Raw genomic sequence first — 20,860 nt, forward strand, 5'->3', positions numbered from 1 at the left:
AAGTATATTACTGGATCTGGAAATAAACTCAGAGTACACTCAAAATCTTAAAATACATTAAATTATTGAGAAGAAAAAAATAAACTTCTTAAAAGGGACATAGACCTTAAAAAAGCATATTAATTTTAAAAAGAGAAGCTTAAAGCAAACAAGAAAAACCTTAAAAAATATAAAGTATATTTACAACTTGAAGTAGACACGAATGCTTATAAAAAATTGGCTGAAACTTAAACCTAACACAAACCCTTGAAAAATATTATTTTTTGAAAAATTATTTTTGTCAAAAAAATAAAAATTGTTCATATGTGTCAATTTTCTAAAGCGTTTGACATAGTCTTCACAAGACGAATTTTAGGGTTTCTACGAATTGCTTTGTTGAAAACCTCATAACAAATACTTGGGAGTCCTTAAAATTCAAAATCAAAATTAAACTCATAAAATTATGCAAAAAAAAAACTTGTCCTTTTGCCGATTTTCATTCCTATTAGGCGCCAGTGAATGAAATTTGAAGATCTTCTATTGGTTAATGTTCGAGACACAAATAATATTTTTTCTTTGTAAATAATTTAGTAGTTACAGTGAAACCTCCAGTAAAAAAACTTCCTCTATTTGTGACCACTTTTGGGATATACTTTTTGTTGAAGAAAACCTGTAAAAGAGACCACCCAAACCTCCTCCAGTGACAACCTCTGCACCAAATGCAGAAAAGGTCAAATAAAGAAACACGATAAAGTGTCAAAACAAAATATATTAACAAAAAAAATTAGTAGACTCAAATGTATTCAAAATATTTGTGAGTGGCTCTAATTTATAAACTTCTTTTTGACAATCTCTGAAAGAGATCTACAACCTCATGTTGCAGTCAGAGTGTACTAAAGACGAAACTATCAATGATTTATTTTTAAAAGTTGAAAGTAAAATAAAAAAAAAAGTTATTTTAGAAAAAACTAAGCATCTCAAACAAGCACGCTTTAAAGCTAACTAATTTTTATGATATGAAATTAAATGCCAACTTAAATACAAAACATAATTGTTTATTCGTTTGAAACAGCTCTATCATTCATGATTGGAAAATGCATTTTTACACATAATTATATCAGTAAAGGTCATTTTTATTGACGAAAGATTTTATTCATCGATCCCGTTTTTATGACGCCAGTAAAAGTGGTATTTCTGCACTAAGAAAATGACACTGAGCTTAACTAAAATTGCTTGCGAAACATTATGCACCTTTGATACCATTTTGAAGTCAATGGAGCCCTGTGAACGACAAACCTCCATTAACGACCAGTTTATTGTGGAACAGAGAGTGGTTGCTCCCGAGAGGTTTCACTGTATAATTTTACTATATACAAACTGTATAATTTACTGTATACAAACTAAATCCAATCATCATTTTCACCGATGATAACAATGAAAAACAAAAATTTAAGCTCGAAAAGTCAACTACATTGGTAGATTCTTGAAAATTTTGAACCGAAGAATCGAAAAATACAAGATTTTTTATCTTATTATTCCTATGACACATTAGTTTTGAGTTATTCGGGTGTACTTTTTCTGATGAAATACAACGTTAAGGTATTTTTTTAACCATTTTCGTTAAACTAAATCGTTAAATTTTTATTAGTTCATTTCTAAATGTTAAGTAGATTTTTATGTATAAATGAAGTGGGAAACGATTATATTGCCTCCTTTATTTTAACGTTTCTTTTATTTTTAAATATCTCCCGTCATGTTCTTTCCTTAACTTTCTCAATTTTTTTTAAATATGCAAAATAATGAGTTTAAACCTACCCCCAAAGTGTAGAAAATTTAAATATAAATAATTAAACTAGCACATGTTATAATACATTATATTAGCACACTAAATTAGCACAAATAATCAAAACATGTTGTACCCTATTATCTAAATCACGGCTTTCTAAATATTAAAAAAGGAAAGTAAATAAGTTTTTTTAATGAACGATTACGGAGACCAATACTACAACCTTTATATAAACTTTGTGTAGAGTAATGATGAATACATAAAAAATTCACAATTGTAACCATGTCTTATGGGGACTTACTGGTAATGGCAAATTATGCCAAATGTGCATGTTTTTCGACTTTATGACATTTACCAAATTTCTTAAGCTGCACTATAACCTGCTAATGGGATATGGGCGTATAGTTTGTCTTCATAGTTTTGCTAAAGAATTTTATTTTGATAAAGGTAGCTCAGTTTTATTACTAAATCAGGCTATTCTTTTGTAAAAAAAAGTGAAAGTAAAATGTAAGTTTCCTGGTGTGCAACAGTAAGTCAGCCCATCTTACAGAATAACCAAAATTTAAAACTCTAATAACGTAAAAAAATAATACTAAATATCTATGCTAGTTCAAAATTTCAATTAAAAATAAAACTTTCATATTTTTCGATAAAAAACCTTCAAACTATTTAACCTTTCTTCAAAAAAAATTTTTTAGTTAATTAAAATGTAACCACAATACTTTAAATAGTATTAAAGTTCCGTAAAATTATGAATTAAGTTAAATTTTGAATTTGAGGTTCGAAGTTTTGATTTGTACCTTGATTTGGGGTTCGAAATCTTGATCTTTTTGCGTACCGTGTAACTTGTTTTATACAAAACATTTTAAAATTAGTCTACTTTGATTTAAAATTAAACTGCGCTTTTTAAAATAAAAAAAAATGTTTTAGGAAAAATATGAAGCCCAATTATAACTTCTAATATAGAAAAAGAATAGAATGTGGAATTAAAAATTTAAATTGAATGAAGTCAAAAAATTTTTACATATTAGTACGCTTATTACTTTTCCAATACTAATTATACTACTTTCCTACCCTTGACTGAATTTTGAGACACATAAATAAATTTTCTAAGAAAATATTCCAAGTAAGAAACGCAACTTAAAAAGGTTAAAATGTAATAATAAAATAAATAAAAAATTAGTTATTTGTCGAGAAATAAAATAAAATTCATGAAAGGAGGGTAATAAAGCAAGTAATATAAAAAAATAGAGTCAATTCCTACTAGCAACAAAGAAATATTTTAATTTAGTCTCTTTTTATTACTTAATTACAATTAATATAAATATGTATATACATATGACAGAATCACCCTATTAAATGGCAATTCTTTTTCTCCCATATAAAACTAAAATTAATTAATTAAATTTAATAAATAAATTAATATTTGAAAAAAACTGCATTAACATCAAGTTTCAAAAACTACAAGTTTAAAAAAATGTATTTGAACTTGACAGGATGTAAAAAGTATTTTATTAACAATTAAAAATTTGAAAAAGATATGTAAAAATATAGGGAGAGTGTGAACTTATAGTTGGAATTGAATAAAAAGCGTAAAAAAAGGTAATAAACTGTGTAAAAGAAGTGGAATAAAGTAAAATAAGTTAAAATGAGTAGTAAAATAAAATATGTAGAAAATGGGAGTGAAAAAAATATGTAATAAAGGGTAGTAAAGTAAAAAATGTAAAGAAGGAGTGATAAAATAACATGTTTGGTGCATACGATTTATCTTTCCCATTGCATACGTTATATGTATGATTTAATGCTCATATTTTTTGTTTATTGAAAAAGAAAAAAGTTTACTTGAACATTTCGTTTAAACACAGAGAAGGTAAGCATTTAATATAATGGCTGTTGTAATGTTATTTGTTCAATGTTTGTTCAAAATAAAAATTCATTTTCCCTCAAAAAAGTTTGAAAAACACTTGTGTTGATGCATATGGCTTTGTTGTTTGTGAAACTGCGTGATAATATATCTATATATATCTATTGTATATGTTTTATTTCTAAATATTGTTTTATGAGTTCTTTTGTATTAGTAAATATTTGTATTATGATCAATATTGATAAGCCGGTTATTTGTTGACTGTTCATTTCTATTTAATATTTTATAATAATTCATCTTTACATATATCTTTCTTCACAAAAGTTATTATTTTTGTTATATAAGTATTATTTTCTATATTCTTTGTTTTGTACATATTTATTAGGCTGTGGTTAAATTCTTCTAAATTAACTATTACTAAGTATTCTATTGCTCGTAAACTTGTGTTAAACAATGTTTTCTGTTTTTGTTGTGCATGCTGCATGTTTAGATGTATTATGTATATTTTGTTGTCAAAACAAAACTTCAGTGTTAATTTTTCGTTGCACTAAGATATTGAAAGTAAAGAAAGTTTGCTTTCAAATATTTGTATAAAACAACTAATGCATCAAATTTACTTTTAAAGCATAATTTTTTTTCTATTTATTTAAAAGAATTTATCTTGAAAAATTGAAAAAAGCTGGTAGTTTATCTTCATCTAAAAATTATGCATTAATTATGACAGAAATTTAAGTGGGTGCGAAATAAATCTATACAAATCTGGTATTTTGTTTAGTTTTTTAGTCCAATATAATGTCTTAGTCAAAGTAGATAGATATATTCCCTGAAATCTCCCTTTTGTCCTTGCTTACTCATGCTTTCTAACACAAAATTGGTGCCACAAATTCTTTTGTTTGCATTTAGTATATTGCGATAATTTCACAATGAGAAAAAAATAAATTCCAGAATATGATAAAATTTACCGGGACACTGGCTTTATGGGAACACAAAAAAAAAACTCTATAATTTTTATTGAAACAATTTTTAATAACTTAAATAAAATTATCAATAAAATATGATTTTATAATATGTGATAAAACTTGGTAAAAGTGGTAAAATTTAGTAGATTTATCATGATACCTTAGAGCATGGCTGAAAAGCCTTTTATTCAGTTAAATTTACTTTTAAGTTTCGCTTTTTTTTACTAAAAGTGTGGTAAAAAGAACTAAAATTTTGGGAACCAGAATGTCAAGTAAGCAGTTACGATATGAACTGAAAAATTATCAAATGGATGGTTTAAATAACGTACATTTTGGGTTTACTTACCAGAATTACGATTTACTCTAACTGTCATTACCATTCAGCACGTTAATTTTACCGAAATATCTTTCTCCGTGTGATAAAATCGTTTATTTAACATAAAAAGTCTACTATAGGTTTATTTGAGGTATACAGAGCCGACAAATAATTCTTTCAGTTTATGTAAGTATTGGTACGATTATTTTTTTTTCGATAAAAGCCACATAAACTTTGCCACCTAAACCACTTAAACAATCTACTATAGGTTTATTTATGGTATACAGAGTCGACAAAAAATTCTTTCAATTTATGTAAGTATTGTTTCGATTATTTTTTTTTTTCGATAAAAGCCACTTAAACTTAGCCATTTAAACCACTTAAACAATCTACTATAGGTTTATTTATGGTATACAGAGCCGACAAAAAATTCTTTCAGTTTATGTAAGTATTGTTACGATTATTTGTTTTTCGTTAAAAGCCACTTAAACTTAGCCACTTAAACCACTTAAACGATTTACTATAGGTTTATTAATGGTATACAGAGCCGACAAAAAATTCTTTCAGTTTTTGTAAGTATTGGTACGATTATTTTTTTTCGTTAAAAGCCACTTAAACTTAGCCACTTAAACGATTTACTATAGGTTTATTTATGGTACACAGAGCCGACAAAAAATTCTTTCAGTTTATCTAAGTATTGTTACGATTTTTTGTTTCGATTAAAGCCACTTAAACTTAGCCACTTAAACCACTTAAACAATCTACTATAGGTTTATTTATGGTATACAGAGCTGACAAAAAATTCTTTCAGTTTATGTAAGTATTGTTACGATTATTTTTTTTCCTGTAAAAACCACTTACACTTAGCCATTTAAACCACTTAAACAATCTACCATAGGTTTATTTATGGTATACAGAGCTGACAAAAAATTCTTTCAGTTTATGTAACTATTGTTACGATTATTTTTTTCCGGTAAAAACCACTTACACTTAGCCACTTAAACCACTTAAACAATCTACCATAGGTTTATTTCTGGTATACAGAGCCGACAAGAAATTCTTTCAGTTTATGTAAGTATTGGTACGATTATTTTTTTTCGATAAAAGCCACTCAAACTTTACACTTGCAGTTGAGATTAAATTGGAAAGATTTTTTCAGGATGCAAAATAATAGTACACAGAGAAAAAGAATTTTGGTAAAATTACCATTCTTATATGATCAAAACATTTCTACTAAAAAAATCTGGTAATAGAACCAAAAATATAGATAATTAAACAAAACTGCAACTATCACTTTATAACTTTTCCGTTCATATGCCAACGGTTTCCCCTAAATTCTGGTTTTTAAAATCTTAGCTCTTATTACCATTTATTTAGTAAAAATTTAAAAAAAAACTATATAGTAAATTTAACCGAATAAATGTTTACCGTGGTATCACGATAAAATTACTAAAACCATCTTTAGAACTATCATTCATTTTACCATTTATTTAATAATTTTAACATTTTACCTAATAGAATAATAAAAAACTGTTCAGACTTCAATGATTTATTTTAAATAGTTGTTTAGTTAAATTGTGTATAGCAGTTAAATGAGAGATAATTATTTATTTTTCAAAATATTTCTCAATTATAACAAAGAGAAAATAGGCCTAAATACTGCTTTCAAGTGTATACAATATATATATATATATATATATATATATATATATACCCTTGTGCAAATTAATTAAAACAAACTCAATAAATTCAGAAAACTAAGAGAAAATGCTATTTTATTTAAATTTATACAAACTCAAAAATTTTTAGTACATAATATGATCTCCACGACACTTTATTAACATTTGGACACGATTCGGCATGGTTTCCACTATTTTTTTTCAGTCATTTATAATATTTGTGTCCTTGTACCACACATGAATTAACGCCGTGATTAGCTTCTCCATAGTTGTACAGTCCATATTTAATAGGCGATTCTTGCATATGGCCCAGAGATTCTCAATTTGGTTGATATCCGGAGAGTTCCCTGGCCATTCCAATGTCTCAATTTGATTCTCAGACATGACTTTCTTGACAATTTTGGACGTATGGCAAGGAGCTAAATCCTGTTGAAAAATCCCTGTTCCATCAGGGTATCGTTTCTGGAACAAATTTTTTACCCAGAATAGTAATATACTGCTCAGAACGCATCATACCGTCAACAGGCTGCAAAGGTCCAACCCCATTGTAACCGAAACAACCCCAAAACATCTTCTTTAAAAAACACGAAAAAAAATTTTGTTTCAATTAATTTGCACAAGGGTGTATATATATATATATATATATATATATATATATATATATATATATATATATATATATATATATATATATATATATATATATATATATATATATATATATATATATATATATATATATATATATATATATATATATATATATATATATATATATATATATATGAAGACTCGCTTGCACGTTACACAGTATCCCAATAATATATATTATGAGCCGTTATCAAGATGAAGAACAAATAGCATAAGTTAGAAAAAGCCATCGCAAACATATGTCCATGGACACCATGATACAGTACATGTATTTGTAATGTCTTTACAATATACTTTTACCTGAGAAGAGTTGATAAGTCGAACTTTGTAATGAGCACACAAGCTTGCGTATTTATTTGTAACAAAGAGTAAATAAACAAATACTTACAGGGTGGCCGTGGGATTTGAACCCCGCTACCTCTACGCTTCTATTTTAGGATGTTGGGATAGTCTTTCTAAGTAATAGTCAAGCTATTGATTTAGTTAAGCCTTGTCCGGGCAATTGTACGTTTAAAAATCTACATTTTTCATAGCTTTAAAATTTATAGATGCTTATTGCTTACATAATAATGCATGCATTGCATACGCTTATATTGCATAGATAGTTAAGCCTTTACAAAATAACATTCAGGTTATAAAACTACGTCATTTCAAATTGTACAAGTACTGTAAAGACTACCAACTTTTTTTGATGAAATTACCTAATCTTACTACGTTTATTACCAAATAACATGATAATGAAAACATATTTTATTGTTAATTTTCTTAAAATTCGCTACCAAAGCACTACAGTAAGAATTACGGCACTTTTGTTCCAGTAGAGTCAGAAATACGGAATATTTACCATATTCTGGTAGTTTTGATCAGTATTTTTTTTTAGCATAATAATAATGATAATCTTACAACTATAACCTTCTAGTTGTATGAAACTTCTGAAGACTATTTTGGCTGCTCTGTTAGTGGGTTAAGTTGTAAAAGCCAATCTCGCAGTAGCAATTTGTGGTTAAAGAGATGGGAAGAGAGATGATTATGTTGGCAAAGGCACCTCCATTTCGAGACCAACTACATGGTTGTTACTATGTGGACAAAATGGTCGGCCACCTTTATTTACTTCGATTGACCTAAAACTGTGCATATTCAAACCCTTCACCTGGAACAAATCCTGGTCCATCTATTTAATGTTTCAGTGCCTTAACCACTGAGCCACCGATATTTAATGAAATAAATAAATCATTAAACATCATTAATGATTAATAACATTTTTTGCTACAGATCAATTTTCATAAGTAACTGTCATGTGCTTGTCATTAAAATTGCTTGGCATAGTTATAATGTACACAAAATACCTCATTACAATAGATAATATATAATTCTGAGGCCACACAGCTTTTAGAAAGGATTTAATATTTAAACAGTTAAAAAAATTTCTTAATGGTAGAATCTGTCTCCATGAAAAATATGTTTTTTGTTGTATGAATGTAGGAGAATATGAGATAATAGTTTTTTTTTGTTAAGTAGTAAAATTTAAGTATTTATACATAAATATGACAAAATTAGAACTTCAAAAGCTATAAATATCTATAGGATGCTTTAGTGGTCCATGGGTTAAATATTGCCTAATATGTCTTTTTTTACTGCTTGAGAGATAAAATTTAATTCATTATTCTTTTTATTTAATTTATTATTCTTATGAATTAATTTATTTATTATATCAATTTCAAAAGATATGCCAATAAACTTGATGTCGATGAGTTTCCAAAAAATAATTGATTTCACAAAATAATTGAGTGTTCTATGCACACTTTTTCCCAGACAGGAGAAAGTTCCTTAATTTTTAAACAAAAGAAAGAGTTATAAAATTGTGAGATTTTTTGTGGAATACACATTAATGTAATTTATTATTCTTATTATTTAATTTATTTATTATATAGATTTCAAAAGATTATCATATGCGAATAAACTTGATTTCAATGAGTTTCCAAAAAATAATTGAGTTCACAAAATAATTGAGTGTCCTATACATCCTTAGGCCCAAAGTGGAGAAAGTTCCTAAACTTTTGAACAAAAGAAAGATTTATAAGATTGTGAGATTTTTTATGGAATGCACATTAATGCTTAGCCCAATACATTTTTGCACATACCAGTGCAAAAGTGTATGCATTTTGGTTTTATGATTTAGTAAAAACACTCTTACTGTTAATAAGAAATTAAGAAACAGAAAAGAATAGAAAAAGAACTCAAATAAAACAAAAAATTTGCCCTGAACCTTTTAATCGAAATAAATAAATAAAAAAATATTTATAAATTGTTAATACAAATAAGTAATCAGGTAATATTAATTTCAAGCTAGAGGCCTAATTTTGTTGTTATTAACTGAAAATTAAAAATATTTTAAGAATGGTTTAGGCAAATTAAATCAAAAACTTTAACCGTTTTGTTCGTATAAGTAAAGCTGCTTTTAATGTAAAAGAAATATAAATATATGAAATTTAGTTTAAACACAACAATACTTCAAAAACTCAACAAATTTTAAGAAGAAAAAAACGTAATTGAGAGTTTTTATGCTTGTAATTTATCGAAACCATGGACTTTTGGTAAAGGTTTTAGAAAATATATTCAATATGTGGCGCCATCTGCAGGTCAGAAAAATAGTCTATAATTATCTTAGAAGAAATATTGTTTTAGTTAAAATCTTAAACGTTGCATACAATAGCTTTTTCTTTAAGAATTAAAGAGGGGGAAAAAACATATACAATCAAACTTTACATTCCGAACATAATATCGGATTAATTTTTTTTCACATTATAGCACAGCAATTATTTCTATAAAATTTATCAACTTGGAGTAAAATACTAAAACTGTTTAAAAAGTTAAGATTTTTTTAAAAATTTCATTCCATTTTTGATGTAAGTGTATGCAAAAGCTACAATATTAGAAATTAAAAAACGATACATTACGTTATTATTAGTTTAATCACAAGTAATTTTATCAGCATTATAATATTCAATTTTCAAATTTGTGCATTATGATTTAGAAATCTCTAAATTCGGAAATAATAATAATAAAGTATACATCAGGTTATAAAATTTAATACTGATTGAAAATAGGCATATTTTTTTTATTGGTATTTACTGGAATATATATGTTAAATGTAAAAATAATTTAGCTGAAAACTTCGGCATTTGTTAATTAATTATTTTTTTCTCCCCGACATAGTAAAAGAAAAAGAAATTCCTTGAGATACTGGTTTTATATATCTGTGGTGGTTTATAAATTTTGAAAGTGAAAAATATTATAAAATTATATCTTCGAAATTCGCACGAAGAAACATTTATTATAAATGTCTGTGCCATCTTAGAAGTAATTCCTTAAAACTTATTTTTAATTATAATTAAATTCTAAACAATAATTATTGTAAAAAAAACGTCTTTTATACCTTATATTTATTGTTATCATTATTAGTCGATTAATACTTAATTTTAGTTTTGCAAAATTTAATTTTTAATTTGCCGGAAAAAATCTTGAATGTTGTTTAATCACTTCAGTTCACCTACATATTTTTATTTTATAAGTTTCAAAGCGTTTTTTTTTTTTTTCTTTCTTTTTTTTAAATTTTAAGAAATTACTTTTTAGAAAAGATGATGAATATAGTGGACAGTCTTTGAATGATAAAATTTTTTTTAATTTATTACTTTTTTCTTACTCTTTTTTGTCAATCATACAAATTTGGACATTTCATATACAACTGAAGGATTTTTTTTTATTTTCATGGATGAGTTCTCCGACAGTTAAAAGTTTAAAATTAATTCATCGTGTTACATCTTTAAAGACAACACCCTTAATAAACAAAAATTTTGATTAGAAAAATAAAAGAAATAGTAATCATTGGCATGCAAGTAAAATAAAAATAATAAAATAAGTATGCTTAGATGATACATTTATTGCTATAAATTCAATATTCCCATATAATTTTAGATAATTTTTTTTATAAATGTCTGGTTTATTGCAAAATTTAACTAAATAATAAAAATCTTTGTTCGTTTTCAATTAGAAAATCATTTAAATGTTCGGGGAGAGCTATACGATGCTATTTAGTAATCAATTGTGCCACCAGATGGGGTAGTCAAAAAGTCAATTTTGAGGGACAGTTTTTTAATTTTGGGATTAAGAGAATATTTTCAATGCTTATAGCGGGGAGGTCGGTAATGTTAAGAAAGTTGAATGTATTTTAATATGTAGGGTGAATATTTTTCATAATTCGTGGAGGGCGATATATTTTTTAAAATTAATTTTGGTGAGCAATATTTCCAACCAAATTTATTTTATTTTCATTTCTTACCTCACGAGCACAAATGAATAAACTGAAAAGCAATTTAATAACTATCGGCCTAGTTCAAAGGAATCAAAATTTTATTTATTTATTTATTTTAATTACTTTTTTAAGATAGTAAAATATATATCATTTTTTTTTTGAAATCCACTTTTTATGCTCCTTTGAATTCATATAAAAAATTGATAATGCTTCATAATCACAAAAGAAAAAAAAATTAGCATAATTATTTTAAATAATAATTTGCCGCAACTGGTGCTTTCAATGGACACCGGTTAGCAACGTCGAACATTTCTAAATATTTTTTTTTGGTTTCCAAGCAAACAGCTAAATTAATTACGAGAGCTTCATTAAATATTTTTATTTTCAATTTAAATCACAGTTAGCAAAAAATTGATACACGTTTTGAATACTCTGTAAAAGTTCCCGATCAAATTAGGGAAGAAAGTGCTGACAGCCTGAGTGCATATAGTCCGTTTAACCGCAAAAAATATCTCATAATTTTCGCAGTAATATTCATTTGATTACAATGATGCAGATATTTTACAGTAAATATTACTGTAAAATTTATATGGATTACGGAACAAAAACCCTGCTATACCGTAATCTTTATTTAATTACAATGATTCAGTGACTTTACAGTAAATATTACGCATAAAATTACGGTATAGCAGATTTTTTTCTCTATAAAATTTTCGATGGAAATTAATTTTACAATAAAAAGTACCGGTTTCCCGATTGCCGGTACTTTTTACCGTAATTTGATTCAAAATATTTTACAGTGTACCCGCTTCGTGCAAAATTCATACCTGAAGTCATTCCCATAGATAAAAAGGCAGTATAATATATTGCAGATAGATATAATCCAGAAATATATATATATATATATATATATATATATATATATATATATATATATATATATATTATATAAAATGTATGCAAATAATAGGTATAAGGTATAATATAATAGATATAATTATATGATTCGTTCCATACGATTCATCTTCTATAATGTTAGTTTCTGCTTTTGAAAGTATATTAGAAAATATTATTAAAGATGAGATGTGCGGGTGATTATATTTCGAAATCAATAAAATGTTTTGTAATTCTAAATCACTGAATTACTGCAATTAAGTAAATTTTACTGTAAAGATTTTTAAAGAAATATTTGCTCTAAAATCACTGAATTACAGCAATTAAGTAAAAATGATGATATAAAATTTTGCGGTAAAAATAGATTTTATGATGGAACAAATTTTACGGATGAAGCACTCAGGGTGCCAATTTTTATTGTAATTTGACTAGGAATTCTTTACAGTGTACAATCTTATTCAAACAAACATATAGTTCCATTATATAGATGTAATTAAGTGACTCATCAATTTTAAAATCTCAATTTTAAAATTCTTTTTATGATATAGAGAGATTGGAAAAAATAATGGAAGCACTTCTGTACTAATTTTTGTAGTTCTGTATTTCACATTTGTCAAGAAATACTAAAAGAATCATTTAAAATTTCAGAAGTGCTATCATGCTATTTCTCATACTTATGAATGAAATTTTAAGCTTTATTGATACATTTTTTTGGCATAGGGAGTTCAAAAATACCATTTTCCTTTCGTAAATTACTGTCTGTTCTTCAGACCTCTAAAAACTTTAAACTTCCTTGATAAGTATAAGAAATCTCATAACCTAAGCGCTTATAAATTTACAAAATGATTCCTTAAGTATTTTTTGAAAAAGAACAGAACACGTGTTAGTATAGAAGTGTTTCCACTATTCTGTCCAATCCCTGTAATAAATTTCATTTCGAGTTTTAAAATTAAAAATTTCATATACTTTTAAGAAATTTCCAAAAGTTCAAAATATTTTACGCAGAATACTGATTACTACTAAATTCGAAACAATTTACGCAGAATTACTGATGGTGTTTAAAAATGATTTATTTAAAATAATAAAAGAAATTAATCATATGATTTTAAACAGATTCTTCGAATTAACATAGCTTTTGATGAAGCAAAATGGCGTAACAAATGACGTAACAGAAAAACTATCGTTTTCAATGCAGGTAGAGTAGTTTTAATTCTGCAATGAATAATCCGGCACCAATTTTCATTTTAAACAAACTCTTCAAATCTACAAAGCTTTTGATAAAGCAAAATGGCGCCACAAATGACGTAATAGAAAAACTATCCTCTTCAATACAGGTATAGTAGTTTTAATTTTGTAATGAATAATCCGGCACCAATTATGATTTTAAACAGACTCTTCAAATTTACATCGCTCTTGATAAAGCAAAATGGCGCCACAAATGACGTAACAGGAAAAACTATCGTTTTCAATACAGGTAGAGTAGTTTTAATTCTGTAATGAATAGTCCAGCACCAATTTTGTGTTTTTAGACTGTATGACTAATATATACTTCACAGGTTATAGACCCCTCGCACTCACCCTCCCTCTTCTACCCCTACATCAAATTTTCTTCTCCCCAATCCAAAAAAAAAAAAAAGTTTTCGAGAGCACTGAAGAATGTGTATGTTTTTCTCTCTCTTTCTATCTATTCTCCTGTTTGCATCTTAAAGAATCGTTCTAAAAGTGATCAACATAAACTTCTCTCGGATCAGGGCATCGGCAAGATTCCTCTGTCTGACGCTACACTTATCGAAGATGTCACAGAACCCTTTACATTCACAGTGGACGACTGTGGTAAGAAACACTTCTTTTTTTCCAATCACATTTGTCAGTTATATTCATGCATGGAAACGTTACTTCAAAAAAGTAACGAGTACTTTCAGCAAAAGTAACGATTAAAAAATTACAAGTTTTGACTTCAACACCTTTTGCGGTCGTATAAGGTTTATACACGGGATGTTATGCTGATCGGAATTAATTTTCGTTGAACGAACAGTAATCAATAATATGAAAGATTATGAAGGAAAAGCAAAATTTATTAATTCTTTTTTGAACTTTAGATATATGTAACACAATAATATGCGAGAAACTGCGTCGTAAAAATATTTAGTTTGTCGTCTTCCGCCTTTATTTTTTCTGTTTGAACATACAGAACAATCTTTACTCCTTACATCTTCACATTGTCGCAATATATGCACACTGTAAAAAATTTTGAGCTATGTTGCTCCAAACATTGGCATTCATTTGCTGGCTACATAAATTGGTGTTCAGTTTTACTATATATTGGTGCTTTAACTAGCTCCAAACAACGAGAGAAAGTTGCGCCAAAAATGGGTATTTTGAAAGAACTTAAAAGTAGCGAAAGGTTGCACCAAAAATCAGTGTTTTGAAGGGAACAAAAACCGGAGGAAGGTTGCACCATGATTTGGTATTTTTGAAGGGAACTAAAAGCGAGGAAGGTTGCACCATTATTAGGTATTTTTTTAAAGAGCCAAAAAACAGAGAAAGTTAGCATCATTAAATATTTAATAATAATGATAACTTTCTCTGCTTTTTTGGCGCTTTAAAAATATTTTCGTTCATATAAAAATCTTTTCGTTCTTCAAGTTGAAATATGTAAAATAAAAATTCCTTTTTACATTTCATTCGTTAAAGAACCATCAGATGCTATGGAGATAGTACCGCTAATGTTTTAGGCTGAAGCAAATTCTTATTACAATGTATTTTGAAATTATTTTATTATTTAAAAAATTAAATATTACTTTCACAAATAAAAATTTATATGAAACAGTAGACAAATATGATATTCGTCAGCCCCTAATCTCTAATTAAGAAACATTCCAATAATAATTATATTGACATATAGAAATAATAAATTTGAAGTAAATTTAGAAATGTAAAAATAATGACATAACGTGGAAATATTAACAAAAAAAATACAGATCCAGATCGATATTCAAACATAATTTATTCATTTACAATCACTTTGATGCTTGTATACATAGACGGAATGTAATAATTTTTATGCAAAATCTTAAAATTTAAATATATTATCCATTTTATACATATCACAGCATTAATTAAAAAAATACGAAATACTCACTCAAAAATATAATAGATAGTACTTTTTGTTAGTAAGAGAGTGCATTCAATTCAAACTTATTTTTAATTTACAGTAGTTTAAAATAAAAACTATGTTAGCATATGCCTCAATGTTTACAGTTTTGAAATTTGGGATCATCTAAAAATAATTTTCAATATTTTAATAGGATACTAAATTTCTTGATATATTCTGCCTCATCTGAATTAAAATTTACAATACAACTAAATTACTTTTTTTACAAACATAATTTACTACTTGATGAAAAAATTAAAATTTCACTCAGTTTGGAAAAGAATTACTGCCATTTTTTTACAAATTAGTAAATGGTGGTGAGTATGTGAAAAAAAGAAATATTTTTTTACATATTCATTATTATATTCATTATTATTTGTTCATTATTATAGATTTTTCTGGTGCTATGATTTTAACTACATCACATTTTTCAGTTGATTATAAAAAACACAACAAGATATAAAAAGATTGCACTCAAATAAGACTTTGGAGCCTTTTCACAAAATAATAATTGCTTTGCCAAACGCAGGTTCCTCATTCTCAAAACTTGAAACTATACACATTTCTTGTTTGTATGCTATTCTTGAAACTAGTACTTTTGAAATTTGAAAAAACTGTTTATAACCTTATAGAATTCTGGTAATTGCACTGGTTATAACAATATTTTTTCCTGAGCCTCTTTCTTGATTAAAAGCATTGAAGTTGTTGGTGCCGTTGTACTAATGAAAGAAGATTAAAAATAATGTAATCTGTGCTAATAGAATGTATAGGAACTGAAATAATTTTACAGAAGAAGCAAAATTTGAACCCTTACATTTTTAAAACAAAGAAAGATCAATCAAAGCAAGTCATATTTTAATTACTATTTTTAAAATACAATATTAAAAAAAGAAAGAGAAATTGTCGCTCTTATGTAGAAAAATGTTTTAACATTTCACCATCTAAAACATTTTTTCGAGACCAACTATTACTATACTATTTCTATCTTAAGACTCCTTAAAATCCACTAAGATTTTGGAAAGGAAAGTTTTGATATTTTAAAATGTTATAATTTTTTTATTGTTGTTAAAATGCACCAAACCACTCAAGTAGAATTTCTCCTCATGAGAAATTTTGAATTGAATTTCATGTAGTGCGACCCCGCAAAAAATTTGCAGAAGGAACTGTCAACTGTTAAAATATTAAATGAACAATATGATCATCACTCAGATAGATCAAGGAGTACCTGTTGAGTCTAAGAGGGGGGGATAAACACATGCTGATAAACACACAAGCAGTATTCATGTGGATGGTATTAAAACTCCACATGTTTGCGTGCATTTTTTTATTAACTAAAATTCTTTTGCTTCATAGAAGCAAATATATTTCTGACTAAAAAAAAAATACTATTAAAATCAAAATAAATTTCTTTTTAAAAAAAAGTTTTCTTTAAAATAAAAAACTGTAAATATTATACAGAATACATATGAACTTTTTTCATGATCAATTATAACGTTCGATTTTATGTTCATGTTGTCTTTTCCCTCCCTCACAAAACGCAAATGTGGGCTAAATTAATATACATAAATCTACAAAATAATAATAATAATTCATGGAAAAAATAAGTATCTAAAGCAAAGTATCAATGAGCATCTAAGTATTTTTTTTATTTAGATTTAATGAAAAATGTATTTATAAACTTTTTAAATACGATATTTTGTTTCATTTAAAATTTGTTTCGCTTAGTTAAAAAACATCAATAAGAAAATCTATTTTTTTTAAAAAATACAATAAGAGATCAGCTTATTTCTAAATGCCCTAAGACAAATTTTGTTCTGGTCGGTATTTTGTTCAAAATTTCAGTAAGATTCTTGGTAAATAAAAAAAAAATAAAAAAATTAGCGCTTTGTTTTCTTTAGGGCCAATATTAGTTACTTTTTTGTTTTCTTTTTTTTTCCTGCCTCGTGCGGCTAAGAGAAACCCAGTTTCCATAACAACGGTTGCCTTTCTCTCTAGTGCTAATTCGAAATTTGTTAATTCGCTTTGAAAATTTTACAACAAAGGTATTTTAAGAATGCATAGACAAAACTTCGTGTAATTATGTGACATTGCAAACGAAAATGGCCAATATAGAACATGAAAATCAAAAAAATTGCATAGATATTGATAAAAAGTTTTAATCCTAACGGAAAGTACATACGGTTTTTTTTGTTCAGTAGAATGCAATTAAAACACGGATCAAGAAAATTTTCACCAGCTGTAAATTTGGTGGAAAGCTATGCTGCTTAAGATTGCCGTATTTACCGTTTATTTGTCACTGGTATTGCACTTTCCGAGGACATAAAATGAATGTATCTCCTTATTTACTGAAAAAGAGCTAATATAGATTTTAAAATATTTAATTATTCATACAATGAATATAGTTTCCTAGAAGAAATTTGAAACTAACTCTTTCAGAACAGACAGCAAAATTTTTAAAGAAGATATGAAAGGAATGAACTGTAATTAATGCAAACAAATAAGAAAAGTTTACTTACCTTCAAAAGAAATAGTCAATTTCAAAGACAACTTGCATGAGATGATAGCATTCTTCAATCACAAAATCGTCCATCAGTCAACAGTTACAAAATAAGTTATCGGTCACAGTTAAAGCTTGTGCCTCTCATAGTACGAAAGTTTGGTGCAATCGACTGCACCATGAACGTATTTCTCGATCATATTTACCAATTTATGGTGCAACCTAAATAAAGCAATTTTTCCCTTTAACCAGTTTATGGTGCAATTAGAAACTTTGCACCAAGTATTGGTTCAACATTTATTCAGAATTTTTACAGTGTAGTTTGCCATTAAGCTGCGGCTAACATCTTTGCTGTGGTGGCTGAGAGCAGGCATACGACTGGAACGGTAAAAAATCGTTGGTGGCTGAGAGTAGACATACGACCGCAAAGGGTTAGAAAGTAACAAGTAAAAAGTGCAAGTAAAAGTGGAAGTACAAAAAAATTTATTATTTCAACCTTAACCAAAGTAAACTTAAATATCATTAATAATATGCAGAAATTTTTTTTTCTATTTAAAGAGCTTTAAATTTCCTTTACAATGTATAAAACTTTAAAATGCTTGAATATATTACAGAATTTATTGAAATAATGAACGTTGAAGATATCCAGAAACCAAAGTTCAATGTTTGCATTCCAAAAAATAGTTTTAATTTATGTTAATTTGAAAATTATAAAATTTGTGGAAATTTTGTTTTTTCTTTCAAAATTTGCAGTGACTTTTGCGAAAATAAGTCATTGAACGTTCAAAAGATTCACCCCTCTCAAGAAATTACAATCTTTAAAGGTGTTTGGGAAAAGATGTTAGCTAGAATATACAATGAATTAAAACTATAAATTTTAAAAGAATAATGATTTCTAAAATTTCGAAGGAAAAAAATTTAAATTGGTGGAAAAATTTGAAACATTTTAGACGAAAATAACGATTTCTTTAGACGTTTTCGCTACAAGTACTTGTACTTTTTCCCCAAAAAGTAAATGAGAAACAAGTAAAAGCACTAAATTTAAAAAATTGTGAAGTACAAGCAAAAATGCGTGCTTTTTACTTAAACTTTCGTTACAAGTAACGAAAGCAAACGTATTGCCATGTATGGTTATATTTGTTAAAAAAACTCATGAAATTAAAAACTTCATAGGGTTCGAAAAGTTTTACTTAGAGTTCAAATAAATTTCGTTCTAGTTTAAATGCTTTCTTCCATTGTTTAAAATAAGTTACATGTTGGGATTAAAAGATCTCACGTAGGATTTGAAAATTTTTGCACAGTGCTTAAAACAATTTACATAAAATTTAACATGTAAAATTTCAAAAAAATTAGAAATTTAGAATTTTTTATAGGAAAAGTAAATTTTATGTTGAGTTTAAAAATAAATAAAAGATCATAGGGTTTTTAAATTTTCAAAGTGTTCAGAACAATTTACATAAAATTTGACTTATAAATATACATAGCGAAATAATTTAGAATTGTAAAGATCTTCATAGGATATAATAAATTTCATTTCGAGTTTGAAAATAAATATTTCTCAGATTTTGAAATATTTCAAAAGGTTTAAAACAATTTGAATAGAATCTAAAAATATACTTATGGTGTTAAAAAATGATTATTTAGAGCTTTAAAATTTTTAATTGGATGTCATACAATTTCATTTCAAGTTTTAAAAATTTTTTTGAAGGCTTTGAAATACTTCACTTCGGGTTCAAAAAAATTTATGTGAAATTTGATGTATAAAATTAAGAACAATAATTTCAAGTTTCGAAAATTTTTTAAATGATTCGAAAAAATATAAATGGAATTTAAATTATTTCTTATCCTTTTTAAAAATAAATATTTTAGTCTTTAAATTCTTTGATGTATATAATTAATTTTATGTCTAAATTATAAAATTTCACGTAGAGTTTGAATAATTTCACGTAGGGTTCAAAACGTTTTACATAGAATTAAAATGATTTTTACTCTATGCAAACTTACCGAGTCGTCCTATGTCAACCGACCTGTTTGAAAGCAATTATTTTGGCTTTTAAAAGTTTTATACGGTATAAAATTTGCGGAGTTTGTCGAAATTTTATTTAGGTTTCAAAAAAGTTTTATATGAGAGTTAAAAAATTCAATCGAGCATAAACAGACTTTTTAAAAGAAAAAAAAGTTGATTTAGAAGTTTGTAAAAAATTTCAACGTTCATTCGCATATTTAAGCATTTTTTATGCCTAAAAAGATATAATTACAAAAAACTTCAAAAGTATCTTTTGTACTAATATTTTCCGTATTTGATCCACTGATTCCCCACTCATAAGGTTTCTTATGTTATTTTAGAATCGTCTTGTAGCTCAAAATGTTAATTAATCCGTAGAAAAATTAAAATTAAATTAACGAGAAAGTGAGTAATTATAACTAAACTCTGATTCAATGCCCAACAAAATGTTATATATCGAACAAGCAGAAAGTGTATTAAAAAATTTTGTTTTTCATAATTATTCACTGCCATTTCGATAAAAGTTGAGCTATTTTTAAGACACATGAAAACTAACTTCAAATAAGCGCATATATAAAAATCAAATTTAAGAGAAAAAAGTTTAAATATAATTGAATTCTGTTTCAATGTGCACATTACAGCTGTTCATGTTAAAGAAAAACATGTTAAGAATTCGTAAAACTTTATTTAAATATTGCATAAAATTATTATGTTTTTTTATGAAATTAAAATCAGAAATATTTCAAAAAATATGTTTTTTTGAA

The 20,860-nt window shown here is 26.5% G+C and overlaps 1 protein-coding gene across 8 annotated transcripts in view; it reads left to right on the forward strand.

Annotated features, from left to right (window-relative positions):
* Window positions 1-20,860, forward strand: part of LOC107448889 (ras-specific guanine nucleotide-releasing factor 2) — a 366,035-nt gene that overhangs the window by 283,717 nt on the left and 61,458 nt on the right. For 5 of the 8 annotated variants that reach the window (XM_071184120.2, XM_087153033.1, XM_043043791.3 and 2 more), the window contains exon 12: window positions 14,150-14,273. In XM_071184120.2, coding sequence (XP_071040221.2) covers window positions 14,150-14,273 — 124 coding nt within the window. The remainder of the gene's footprint in view (window positions 1-14,149; window positions 14,274-20,860) is intronic. The other 3 variants (XM_087153034.1, XM_071184123.2, XM_071184124.2) reach the window with 1 other exon arrangement.

Source organism: Parasteatoda tepidariorum, chromosome 10, assembly GCF_982258835.1.
Source record: "Parasteatoda tepidariorum strain Cologne lab strain chromosome 10, Ptep-v5.0, whole genome shotgun sequence".
Lineage (NCBI taxonomy): Eukaryota > Metazoa > Arthropoda > Arachnida > Araneae > Theridiidae > Parasteatoda > Parasteatoda tepidariorum.